The following is a 14,104-nucleotide window of genomic DNA, read 5'->3' on the forward strand; positions in this document are numbered from 1 at the left end:
AAAACTCTCTGAATGTTTATAATAGCTAGAGCTCTTTTTTACCCAAAATTTTTTCAGATGTTTAACAAAGTTCGTGCCAAACATTAATTTTTACTTATGTAGCGTTATTAAACATGAAAAAAATCTTTTACCTGATCCGCTGACGTAAGAATTTTTTGTGAGATTTGCTGGCATGTTACACGTGCATGTTTCAAAAACTTAATTTCTTATAATATAGCATGTACTGTCAACAAGTGACTTGCGTGTGGCAAACAAATCACCAATACTGAGATGTAAGTTGCTCTATATGCCTCTGATAGTGAAGACTTAATGTGGGTTCTATACGACACGACATACAGTGAACAGAGCAATATTCAAAACTATTCCTTCAAGAATTAACCAAATAAAATGGCAGCTGTGATCAATTGTGCAACAGATGTCTTTCTGCAGCCAACATCGTCAACACTGAGGAATAAGGACAATATACCTCGTCCTGACTTAAAAGTGGGCCCCCATCATCCTTTTAACCTTACCCGACCTATCCCTCCACTGTGGAACAAACTGATAATCTCAAATGCTACAATATAATTTAACTGGACAGAGAAAAAATCTGCTCACCAAGCAGCGGCAGGAGAAAACACACACAAAAGGTATTCCAGGTTGCAAGCTTTCGGAGCTACTACTTCTAGCAGAAGGGGAAGGGAGAGAGGTGAAGGAAAAGGACTGTCAAGGTTTCAGAAAAGGTGTGGAGATTGGAAAACTCACCCGGAACCCCAGGTCAAAGGTCATTTATCGGACAGGATGAGAAGCGAAGACTGATTCTTGGGGTATTTCCCACTTTCCAGTCTGGATAAAACTCCTCTCATACTCATTAACCCCTTGCATGATTTTCGTACAAATTTTTCCTATTTTCTTGCCTTTAATATCTTCACATATTACATTCATTCTTTTCTGAACCATTCTTTTGCACTGTAAAAACAAAGGTCCCATATTCTTTTTCTTGAAACCTGCTTGTCCCTTGCAGTTACTCCCAAAGGCCTAGCAGTGAAAGTCCCTGTCTCTAGGATGTAACCCTGCTCTACACCAGCCCCTTTTAAAGTTTCAAATACAGCAATCTTTTGCAATTATCCAGCTAATCTGTGACCTACATGCCTCATCCTTCAATTTCCGCTCCACCAAACTTCTCTCCTACAAAATCCTACAATTATTTGCCCCTCACATTTCTTTGGATAGTATAATCTGCCAGGCCAACTCCAAGCTGCAACATGACAGACTTAAAGCCAAAAAGCTATCCACAACCTTCTCCTAATTACCTCAACAGTGGTGTTTCCGTTCCTGTCCTCCTGCAGCTCCTTAAACAGCCACATCATCAACCACGACTCCTCTTCTACAAACTGAGCTTGGGCAATATCCTTAAAAACCCCCAGCCTTTACCACTGACCCTCAGACAAGTAACAACTCAACCAGTCATAACAGTACAGTTCTCACAACCGCTCCTCTACTGCACTCTCCCCTCCTGAAATACCTAACCGTCTCACTTTCAGTCCTAAATCTGTATTTAATCATGCTACTTTGGTGAAAGACTAACACTAATGAAAGTATCAGTTTGCAACCAAAATCCCAAAACCTTTCCAAAAGCAAAACTGAAATTGAACCCTGCCTTGAACAGTTACAATCACAATCCCAACTTGATCCACCAGCACTACCTCAAAATCATACCTTACAAGCCTTCCAAAAATTCCTCACATTCAGTATTGCTTAAGAAGCCTTCCTAAAGTGCCTACAACATGATCATAACCTGTCCTCTGCAGAACTCCATGCCCTTCGTTCCCTAAAAGCTGATGGCTCAATCATTATCCTCCCAGTGGACTAAGTATCTACCAATGTGGTACTTGACCAACAGGAGTATGTATGTGGAGGCGTACGCCAGCTGTCCAACACCTTTACATACAACTGCCATCACGATCCCATACCTGTGATTCAAACCTCAGGCCCCTCTCAAGGTCTAACGTCTCAATCCATAGAATTTCTTACCCAAACGAAACCATGGACACCCAACTTTTTACCTCCTCCTTACGATCCACACTCCCAATCACCCTGGCCATCCCACAGTTGCTGGCTTCAAAGCATCCACTGAATGTATATCTGCCTTACTTGATCAACACCTGCAACCCAAAGTACAAAGACTTCCCTCCTATATTAAAAACACCAATCATTTCCTAGATCATCTGAAATCAGTGTCCATTCTGCTCCACACACCCACCTTGCTTGTCACCACTGATGCCACCTCCCTCAACACCAACATCCCTGATGTACATGGTAGGTCTGGTGATGAACATTTCCTCAGTCAGTGTCCACCTGATTACAAATATGACATCCTTCCTGCTCATCTTAATCAACTTTATACTTATGAACCACTACTTCATCTTTAAGAAACAGACATAAAAACAGAGGGTACAGCCATGGAAATCAGGAATCAGGATGGCTCTTTCCCATGCCACCCATTTCATGGGTCATCAGGTGTGTGTGTGTGTGTGTGTGTGTGTGTGTGTGTGTCAGGGGGGGGGCAGTGCTTTCCTGGGATCCATGAGCCTGAAGCCCTTGGTTTGGATTAGATACACTGATGACATCTTTGTTATATGGACTCTCAGTGAGGATGACCTGTTAAAATTCTTGGAATCCCTAAATACAGTCTCCCAATTAAATTTCACATGGTCCAATTCTGATTCCCATGTCACTTTCCTTGATGTTGATCTCATCCTCACTATAGGTCATCTCACATTAAATCTACTCACAAACAACAGTACTTACATCCTGACAGTTGGCATTAAAAGGCAGTCCCCAACAGTCACTCTTTCCTTCTCATCCCGTTCGGTAAATGTGCACTGACCCAGGGTTCCAAGAGACTTTTCCGAACTCTACCCCTTTTTTCCTCCTTCAACCTTTCTGCCAGAAGAAGCCACTGGCTCCAAAAGCTTGCACTCTGTAATACCTCCTGCCACCACTTGAGTAGATTTTTTTATTCATCCAGTTACATTATATTTTCAGAAACTGGTTTCAAATGCTAGGACAGTGGCACTTCTGTTCGTCTGTCAGCATTAATACACATTATGCCTTCTGACCGTAAGTATTTGCCAGCAATCGTCTTAAATGATTAAATATTGCTAAGTTTTATTTCAAGCATTAATAATGATAAACATAACTTGTAGTTCTTTTGTGCTGATGTAAAACATCCAAATGAAAAAGGCTGGAATATATTTTGGGTTACACATTGTATAATTTGATAAATCAATTACAGAAAAAAGGCAACATACCAACAAATTTGTTGCAGTTCACTGTATTTGGGAAAAATGTCTATCCCGGAGCAAACAAGACTTTAACAACTGACAGCATTTGAAAGTTTATGTCCCTGCAGAAAGCATATTCCAAAGTAAACCAGTGAAATTGGGCACAAAAATATGGATATTTTGCAAAAAAAATTCTTAAGTACAAATTTATACAGTCAAAACTACAGGAGCAACAACAGAAAAATGAATGAGTTGACAGTTGCACTTCACCTCACCAATGAATTATGAGGTCAGAATATACCTGGTAACTTTTTTTTATCATCTTACTTAAAAAATGACACTAATGTGGACGGCAATATGCCAAAGAAAAAAACCTCACTTATGAGGATATGTCCTAGTCAGCAATACATACAAGACGTCAAAAATTATTATTGATTAAAGTGGAACTAAAGGGGCTATTAGAACACTAACATCTAAGAAATAATTTTACTTGTAAACAACAGACGTTGTGCAAATAGTTATCTTCAACATTCTCCGTGTTTCTGAATACAACTAGTTTTGTAGACTTCAGTAGATATCAGCTGCAGCATGAACTGACGAGGAGAGAGTTCTTACACTTTGATAACCAATCACAGTGACATACTGCATTAAGAAAACACTTTTCCAAAACTGGACAAATCACTGATGACTTTCAACAACATTTTTAAAAATTCTTCAAAACTGATTTCGCTGTAGACAGAATTCATTATGAAATAACCAAAACTTCGTAAACTTTATAATGTGGACATTCTATTACTTGTCCTTGGGAAACAACCTATAATCATCCTCTTCAGCAACTGGTGCTAGCCTCGATATCATCCAAAACTCTCTGTGAACTATAGAACAAACGAGAAAAATTGGGAAAAATCTAAGTTTGGGTTTCTTTTTCTTGCTTTCTTTTTTAAATCTCTTGAAAATTTTCAGTCGTACGGAGGTGTTTCTTTCGTTTCCAATACATAAAATTATATACTGTATTCCATACTATGAAATGAGTAGTAAGAGTGAGAGGGAAACATAAATTCACTCACAAATCAACAATGTCAAGGAGGTGGGAGAGTGTAAACAAAACCCTTTAGTTTATGAGCATGCAAGCAGCATGTTCCCCATGATTTGGCAGGACATCAATTTGTAAACTGGACAGCAACATACTGCAGCCAACCACACATCCACTGAATTTGTCACATAATAAACATCAGTTGCTAATCAGCATCAAGAATAATTTTCAGAAGAAAAAAACTGAAATTACAGTAGGTCCCTCAAATTATTTTCAGAGCACAAGGGTAATATTAAAGAATCAGACATCACTTTGTAGAAAAAATGTATTTATGTAAAACAATACATACACACATTAAAACAGCTACAAATGGTTCTAACACACCTTAGATTACATAATTAAATCGACAAAGATTCCAAATATTGTAAGCTGCTGAAAAAAGGTGCTGATTTCCAAATAATGCCGAGACATGTGTTTTATTTTTCCTCGATAAAGAAAACCACATCAAAGTAATATGGATACTTACTAATAAATATGTATAATCTATATGAATGCTAATCTGTAACACTAGATACACTTAGTAAGCAATGACAATGTGTGTCCTCTTCTGGACTGACTTCAGTTTGCCCAAGCTGGGATATATTTATCAGCCTACACAGCTATAAAATCTATCAATTATCTTTTTTTTTTCACAAGTAACACTAAGATACTGGGAAATGAAAGAAATCTGAAACAATGTCATGATTCCTGTTTTGTTCCAATCAAAATATTCTACAAAGAATCTAGAACACAACCGGCAGCATACCTGTTCACATCTGTCGCGCTAATTCCACGGAACGCTTCCGACCGACATGCCGTGCGGGAAGCCTTTCTAAGTCGGATGTGTTCAACGTCTTTTGTAAGTACAGACTAACTGTTTCCTTATACACTTCTTTTCAATGTTGTAAGTACACAACTGTGTCAAAAGGGGATAAATGGTCTAAGTGCAACTTTCTCTTTCAGTGAAAAAATGGACCGTGTTTAATTTTCTATGGAATGAGACTTCATAACAGGGTTAATAATATTTTGCTGAACACCAACAGCACGTAATGCACATGATCGTGAAGCAAAGAATGTGCCCACCCTACTTGTTGAACAAATGAACAGAAGAATTCTATTTCAAAAATTCTCCTTCAAAAATCACGAAGAGAAGAATGCTTAAAAGTAATGGTGTGGATGTATCAGACTACAACAATAATTATCTATCAAACAAGACAGAATATCTGAAATCTATCTAGCATGTTCAAAAAGAAACAAGAGAACAAAGGTGAGTTGCCCGTTACACCGTCACGCCGCGCCGCAACACAACAGGCGATTGTCTTCCGTTTCATTCCGGCCGAGGCTTCCCGCGTGAAAAATTTCACCGGACTTCGACGCTACGGACCGGCTTATAACGGCGACGGACAGGCGGATGATTGCGTCTTAATACGGTGCAAAGCGGCGAGGAGAGAGCGTTCCACGCGCGCCCGGTCTAATACAAAATAAATACACAATTAGCTGTAGACTTATCTTGAACAGGTGAGAATTACCGATAAAAAGGAAACAGAACACGTACTTACACAAGGTATAAAAAAAGTAAAACAAAACAAATAGGAGAGGAATATGAAGCTTATACAAGTCCAATCAAAGTTAGATGATGACTCATGAACTACAACAGAAAATAATAGTACAGAAACAGTGAACTGAGTAATTTACCCACAAAAGACAACTCTATGTTATGGACACTGCAGGTAAGGCTGTTTCATCAAATTTTCTTCTAAAAAGGGGACCAGATGGGGCATGCATTACTGACAAGGAGTTCAGTTACACCTAATTATTTCACAGCCAGCCTGAACTGGAAGAAAAAAAATGTTAAGCATTAACTAAAAAGTGAAGCAGGGCTTGAATTCATGCTATTTTTACATGGGGGCAGCAAATAAATGCAGGAGTAAAAGAAATTAATAGACAAACTTGTGTATTCATAAAAACTTACCTTCTTTCCTCAAAGCTATCGCGACTGAAGTCTTCAAACATACGACTGAAAACAAGAAAATTAAAATGTTAAAATAAAAATCGGAATGAATTAACAATATGGCGATTACACAATAATACACCCTTAAACATTCTTTAATCATTTTAAGTAAATAGCCACTTTTAATCAAATTACAAAGATGTAAAATAACATAGGCACATACGTAAATTATGTAAATTGCACTTGAATGGAAAGAGATTGACAAAAATTTGCAGACTTGCAAAGAGAAGACTACCAGTTACAGGACACAATACGTTACAATAACAATCAGAGGCACACACCTTGTGACCCACCATTTTTCATGAGCTTCAGCATGTTAATCACATGTACATGAAAGAAAATACAACTCTTTTGGAGATCTTATGCAGGATCTTTTTCAGATCAGACGGAATTGTTAAAACACTAGAAAATAAGGATATTTTATTTAAACATCAGGCAACAACTCTTTTTCAACTGTAGATTCAATCAGTTGCAGTGGTAAATGTTCTTACTAATTGGTGTGGCAACAATATGGTACACAGTGTCTGCCTCCAGTTTACAATCAACTTGCATTCCCATGATTTGAAATTTTACTTCTTGCATTATTTATACTGTCATTTTAAATAAATTTTTCATCTCTGTTTCTCAAAGACTTTCTTTCTCATGTTATTCCTCTCTACAAGAATTCTTACATAATTATATGCAAACACGAGGTTACTTTAGTAAATTAATACTTGGGGCATATCTGCTATGGGCTGGTATGAAATCTGACACAGATCAAATTATTCTGTCGTACTACATGATCTGCAATAAAAATCTTTTAGCCCAGGAGAGATTCCAGCAGTATTTGTATAACACTTTTTGATCTTTCTCCTCCTCTTAACATTCTAAAGCACAATATATTCCGTAGGGAGAAAAATAAGACAAATAAGGTAGTCCACATACACAAATGAAGTATGACAGTGTCCTCCTCCACAGTAAAAGTTGTTTGGCTTAATACAAAATATTCTCGCAAAAGTTTTTGCAAGAAGCAGAATTCCAACCCACATACATATAACTTGACTGATCTGAACACAAATTTCACATCATCTGGCCGCCCCAGTCAGCAAAGAATTTCCTTCTTAATTATATCTGCAACAGGTCAAAACTCACCAATTCCTTGTAAGCTCTTAGGTATATGTAAAATATTTATATATGGCTCAAATTTCAACCATTTCAGAACACAAATTTTCAGAAACAGATTACAAAGGAAACTCCCCATATTTGATGAGGCCAACTTGTACAGGAGCAAATTTAAATTTCCGTAGTGCAGAAATTAGTTGTCAAAAATATATAAAATTCAGGAATTGTTAACATATCTTAATTACATTTAAAATAAACATACTGTGGAATACTGTCAAGCGATCATACAGTCACACACAACTCTCCCTCTGAAAGCCCAACAGTTATGCTATATAAGCTGAAATTTATACATTCATCTTCATTTGCCTTTTTGATGGCCTTATAAGCAAAAGCAATGTGCACTGAAATATTATCAGTCTTCTAAATACAGGGTATATAAAAAACAATCATGTGATTTTTAAAAAATCATAACTATTATGTTATTTGAGATATGGGCATGAGCAACCTACAGTTGTAAAGAGCAAACTCTCGAATTGTGTGTTGTTCCTGCTAGGTAGCAGCAGTGTGTGCCCACTTCAGTTCTAGCAAAACTGGTGTCAGGACAACAAAGAGTTTTGTATTCTAAGTTTTGTGCAGTGCGGGTCAGTAATAACCGTCCAACAGAACTTTCATACTAGATATTGCGTAGATCCTCTTAGAGCACAGAGCATTAGACAATGGCATGAACAATTCCGAGAATCAGGTTGTTTGTGTAAAGGCAAATCGCCACGCCGTCCCCTAAGTGCCTCACAGATGTCGAAAGCATCCGCTATAGTTTCATGAGAAGTCTGCAGAAATCCGTTCGCCGTGCAGCTGCGGATTCTAATTTCATTCTTGGCAAGATGGAAGATGACAGATTTCTTACACACTTAGGCTTTAGTGATGCGGCAACATTCCATTTAAATGGAAAGGTGAACTGCCAATGTGAAAATATGGGGCATGGAATAACCACATAAAAGTTGTACAACATGAGGGACTCTCCAAAATTTCTTTGTGCAGCTTCACAGGAAAATGTGTATGGTCCATTTTTCTTTGCCAAGAACACTAACAGGAAACACGTATCTCCATGTCCTTAAGAACTGTTTTCTCACAACTGGAGACTCATTGGAATGGCTTCATTTACTAACAGGATAGGGCACCACCACACTGGCACCTTGAAGTGCAGGGATTTTTAAATCAAAGGATTACTGAATGATGGATAGGTTGCACTGGACGAAATGATTCAGCCTTAGATTACTGACCTCCAAGGTCACCAGACCTGACTATGTGATTATTTCTTGTTGGGGTTTATAAAAGACTGTTTACGTGCTTCCATTACGAACAAAAACCGCTGCAACGAATGAACTGAGACATTGCATAACAGCAGCTGCGGAAGCTATAAGCTATGGGAACAATTTTAATATCACATTGACATATGCCATGCATCTCAAGGGGGGGCATATTAAACCCGGTGGTGGTAGCAAAAGGGGCGCAGGGGACGGGGAAGATCGTTCCAATTTATGAAGAAACAAAATTCATTGTATATGTTTATTAGTTTGAGGAATATAGACAGCCAATTCTTTTTGATTCACCCTGTATTTTAAGTACCGCTACACAACAAAGTTCAATATTTTTTTTTAACAAGTGCCTTACTATTGCCTAAAAACATGCTTCTTATTGGCAAATAAATCATGAAAAGTTAAAATCTGATGCTCTGATGAGAGCCACTAAAATCCACATTGTGATGGGGCTGCTTACTGGAGGAGATTAGCATGTTTCAGATGATTATCGGATAGTGAGGTACTCGGCTGCGCGATTATCAGCACCCGTACAAATTCTCAGTCCTATCTTGCCCCTTGCATGAATGATGAGGACAAAACAAACACCCAGTCATCTCAAGGCAGGTGAAAATCCCTGACCCCACTGCATTAAGTGCCCATTACATAACCTATGTTTTATGAGCATCAAAAGAAGTGCACCACAGAGTGTTAGCTTCACTTAAATATAACTCCCTGTCTGTAGTGCCACTTGACATGCTGTTACCCAGACAGAATAACATCTGACAGGACATGACAGATTGAGCAGAGATTTGTTGGAGGGAGGGTGTTTGGTGCTTTTGCTCATCTGTCTGCAATGTTTCCCTCCATCCCTTCATTCCAGTTACCCTGCACAACACTATTACTTCCTACCTTAGAGAGAATACGAGTACCTTGTACCGCTTAGGCAAGACATCAACAAGCTTTTAGTGTCCACAGATCACAGTATCAAAATATGAATATGATATCAGTTACACGTGCTTTAATCATATTTTAAGGGTACAGATTAAAGAAACCTTAACATTTGAATATACTTCTTGGTTTCCTAATAACAGTGTGAAATTCACTTAAAATGGAAGCTTCACAGTTAAATAATTTTGGAAATATCTTGCTCAGACAATAATGAAATACTTTGCAGCCAAGAACAAGATATAGACACTTACTCTGAACATTTTGTTGGCAAAACAAGATTAATGTAGTTCAGGCTGCAATTTTTTTTCATATAAGGAACAAAGCTGATTACAATGTTTTGTCTGGAAAATGAGATCAATAATGTACCTTAAGAACAAAACACTTGAAAAGGTCGAAGAAACTTTTTATCACAAGGAACTGGCACATTGGCAGCCATATTTTTGGAAGTAAACAGAAAATAGTTTGAACTATTTCAATAAGCATTTATAGTAAGAATTTGATTCTATGGCATCTGACAGACCAAAATTTCATCAATGACAAAAGACTGAAGCAGAAAGAAATTCCACAATTTTTGGAACTGCTAATTACATGTACAGAAATTTCATCACAACCATGAACCACACAAAAACTGTTGGCGAAGACAAAACTAAAAGAAAGGGATTCTGCTTAGTGCGAACAAATTTCTTGGAAAATTAATTTTCAATTTCAATTACAAAATGTGGTACTTTTGCTGTTTACTGTGACCAAAACAATGGCTCCTTTATGTGCCATTTGTTGTTAGCAAATGGTCTACACTAATTTAACTGTAGGGCACGAATGCTGGATTACATGTAAAGCAGCAAGGGACATTGAGCAGGTAAGGAATTTTCCACCAAGTGTGCACACACACTTTTACTGGTTTCTGTTGGCAGTACTGGTGGTAGCAGCTCCACAGTATGGGCTTATCTGTCCGTGATTTTAAGAACAGTAAGGAACGGGACTAATTCCAAAATTTTTTAGTAAAGTATATTGCCAAATATTCCAGTTTACCAGTCATATATTACAAACAAATCTAAGCAAATCTCCAATTTTTGTACAGTAATTCCAAACCAAATTTAATACAATAAGGTTTCTGGCTGTGAGTAGATATGAAGAAACAATCTTCAGTAAGTGGAGACAGTGTACTCAAGAATGACTGATACACTGAGCGAATCTCTGAAATATCGAAGTGTCAAATGACTCAGTCCATTAAAAACAACAAAAACTTTACCCTTCAGAACACTGGCATCACCACCTACCTGAGCGGTGTGTGTGTGTGTGTGTGTGTGTGTGTGTGTGTGTGTGTGTGTGTGTGTGTGTGTGTGTGTGTGTGTGTGTGGGGGGGGGGGGGGGGACAATCCACCCAAATATTCTTTTGAAAAGCAGTTTCAGTTTCTTCCCCCTTTGTTAACACCAAGTGATACCACTGACCAAATATACTCAAGCTTAAGTAATTACTTATGAAAAGCTCTTGTGCAGTAAGAATTATTGGTTTGCAGATTTATTAACATGCCACCACCATTATATCAAAACCACTTACATTATTCATTAAAAAAGACAATATTCCAAGTTTTAATGAATTGTGCTGGTATGACCACGAGTGATAAGGCAACAGGGTAGATAGGAACAATCTGCTTGGTTTTGCTGTAAGTCTGTAGGATGGGTGATCAAGAGGCAAACTGCTAACAATGTAACGCCATGCGACAATCGCAATCCGGCTGGAATAATAATAAAATTAGTCACGTGCTGGAGTCAAGAGGAATTGAAGTGTGTTCACAGCAAATCATGGATATTGTCTGGTTTTAAAAGCAAAGGAACGATGGCAAGTAAATATTTATTACAAAATGTATTCCACATGACTATGTTAATACTGCAGTGTACTTGAACAGCTAGTTTACTGGAATTTATGATTTTTTAAACTGATCTTAACAGCCTGTTGTGTTCAAAACATTTTTCCTTTACTCTTCCGTGCAAAAAGCTTTATAATCGAATAGCAATTTACCCATTGCAGCTCTGCGCACATTACTTGGCAACAAAATACCTACGCAATGTAAATTTTGAAGGGTATTATTCTGAAGGAAAAGATTTCAAGCAGTTAGCAGTTCCTCAGTTATAGATGTTTGCCAGATGAAATTTTTGTACTTTTCCTGCGGCTGAAAACTTCCCATTAACCTGGGACCAGTCGCACACAAGCGATAATCTCTGTTACAATATGAGTGTACCAAACAATGTGCTGCTCGAACACTGCCCGAGGTGGACTGCATTAGTGTAAGGTAATGGGAAATTGGGTTGCAAAATTGGATTGTACTGTTTTCGTTTAAAGTACAAAATTTTCACACTATGATGACTCAAGTAAAACGTATTAAAAAGGATTTTTTAATTATGATTATATAATTAATCTGTGTACTTAAATTGCAGGTTATTTGCAGAATTCCATTATCCACAGTTTTCAAATCCCTAATTACTGCAGACAATTTAGAGTTTATTGTATTTGCATTTCCAATCAAATTCAAGCACAATTTACTTTAAAAACTATTCAATTTGAAACAGTTTTTGCTGTTTAGTACAGAATAAAGAATCATACACATGGTGTCAATAAATTTAAATGTAAATTTTTTATACTTTGTAACTGCAAAACTTTTTTTCAAATTTGTACACTTTGGAAGTTTTAAGTGCCACAATGTGGCCTGATGTATCCAGAATGCTCTGAAGAGTGGTTTTCAGGTCCTACCTTCTTCAAGGGGGTCTTACATTTAGACTCCTTGTGATTATAACCTTCCTCTTGAGGTCCCTTTTCAATAATTTAAAGTGTAATGCACACGGAATACAACTGTTCACCCAGCCCTAATATTCAATGGAAGCCGATATGTTGTTAACATTTGTTCATCTTAGGTGATTGTTTTAACACTAGAACACTCAGTTTCATAATGACCTTTTTTAGTTTTTACATAATAACTACATTTCACACAATGGAGTAACATTTCCTGTCATGAGTTTTATTCATTTATTACATATTTTCAATGTTCTGAAAACCACTGCATTTCACACAACTTATAATTTTTCTGTAGGTTTCAGCTGTAATACCCAGGGTTGTTACACTCATCCCTTTATTGGAATACTGTAATTTCACACACTCCCAAACTTCAGTTATTTTACTTTGTAATGGAATAATTAACTTCTGTTCATGTTACTATGGTATGAATGGACAAAAAAATTTATTCAGCAACTTACTTAGGAACTACGCACTGTACATGTACAGTTGCTCACCTCGTAGGACCTCAGAATATCCCGAAAAGAATGAAAATGAGGTAGCACAGAAATGCCATACATTTCAAGTTCTTAAACTGTGCAAGTGTAATAAAACCATTTATAAGTGTGATGTATGTGTGAAGAAGGCTTGTGGAAAATGCACAAGAAAACTGAATACAAATGTCAATTGTGTATAACCTAGCTAAAATTGCTGTAAACCTGAATAGTTCCATTTTTCTATGCAATTACAATTAAGTAAACCCCTTCACTTGCATAGTCTTGTTTGGGTTTTACAGGTTTCAGTTAAACTTGATTTTTTAATAACTGATGTTATTTGTACTCTTTTGCATTTTATTCACAATTCTGTATATTAAGTAGCATATATATAAAGTAAAAGCACTGAAATATGGTAATTGCATATAATTTTTAAACAATTCGGAACATTGTTATGTAGAAGGGGTCAAAATCACCCCTCCAGGCATTAGAAAGGGCAGGAAAATCTGTGTGTTCTACTGGTAGAGTGTATGATGTACTTAAGCTGTACAGTCAATCTGTGGAATTCCAGTTTACTTCAGTGAAATACTTTTACAAGTAATAGAAAGTAAAACTGACAAATTTGCAGACTTCTGATGTAGTGTTTAATTCAATGGTACTAGGAAATTAATTGAAAACAGCGTCATGACACACACACACACACACACACACACACACACACACACACACACACAAAATTATCAAAAACTCAGCATGCAATGGAAACATTTTAGCAAAAAGGTTTTCACCTTCATGCTCTCTTGGAATCACCAACTAGAGTCCATTTAAGAAGAATTAGTCATTTTCAACTAACAACAGAATGAAAATGATGTGGAATGGAAAAGAACTTAAATACTGTCCATCATCAGAATACTATACGTAGTTTGCTTCTTTCTTCCAGAATAATTTGGTGACAAGTTATTACTATTTCTGGCTAGAAGCAACCATGAAAAAATCTCCCACAGTTACAAGCAAACCACCACCACCACCACCACCACCATCTTGATCCTCATTACCAAGTTTAACTTAGTTTCTTCGCAAGTGATCGCATGACTTGTCCATCTGGCGTCAAAGTCAAGAGGATAAATTATTTCCATAGTTTTAGTGA

The 14,104-nt window shown here is 37.2% G+C and overlaps 1 protein-coding gene across 3 annotated transcripts in view; it reads right to left on the minus strand.

The window, feature by feature from the left end:
- The window catches only part of LOC126161447 (RNA-binding protein lark), a 105,189-nt gene that overhangs the window by 63,603 nt on the left and 27,482 nt on the right, over positions 1 to 14,104 (minus strand). The window contains exons 8-9 of one of the 3 annotated variants that reach the window (XM_049917262.1): positions 6,311 to 6,355; positions 4,607 to 5,809 (exon numbers count right to left, since the gene is read on the minus strand). In XM_049917262.1, coding sequence (XP_049773219.1) covers positions 5,761 to 5,809; positions 6,311 to 6,355 — 94 coding nt within the window. In that variant the 3' untranslated portion in view covers positions 4,607 to 5,760. Of the gene's footprint in view, positions 1 to 4,606; positions 5,810 to 5,840; positions 6,173 to 6,310; positions 6,356 to 14,104 lie in introns of those variants that run through there. The other 2 variants (XM_049917264.1, XM_049917263.1) reach the window with 2 other exon arrangements.

This window comes from Schistocerca cancellata, chromosome 2 (assembly GCF_023864275.1).
Source record: "Schistocerca cancellata isolate TAMUIC-IGC-003103 chromosome 2, iqSchCanc2.1, whole genome shotgun sequence".
Lineage (NCBI taxonomy): Eukaryota > Metazoa > Arthropoda > Insecta > Orthoptera > Acrididae > Schistocerca > Schistocerca cancellata.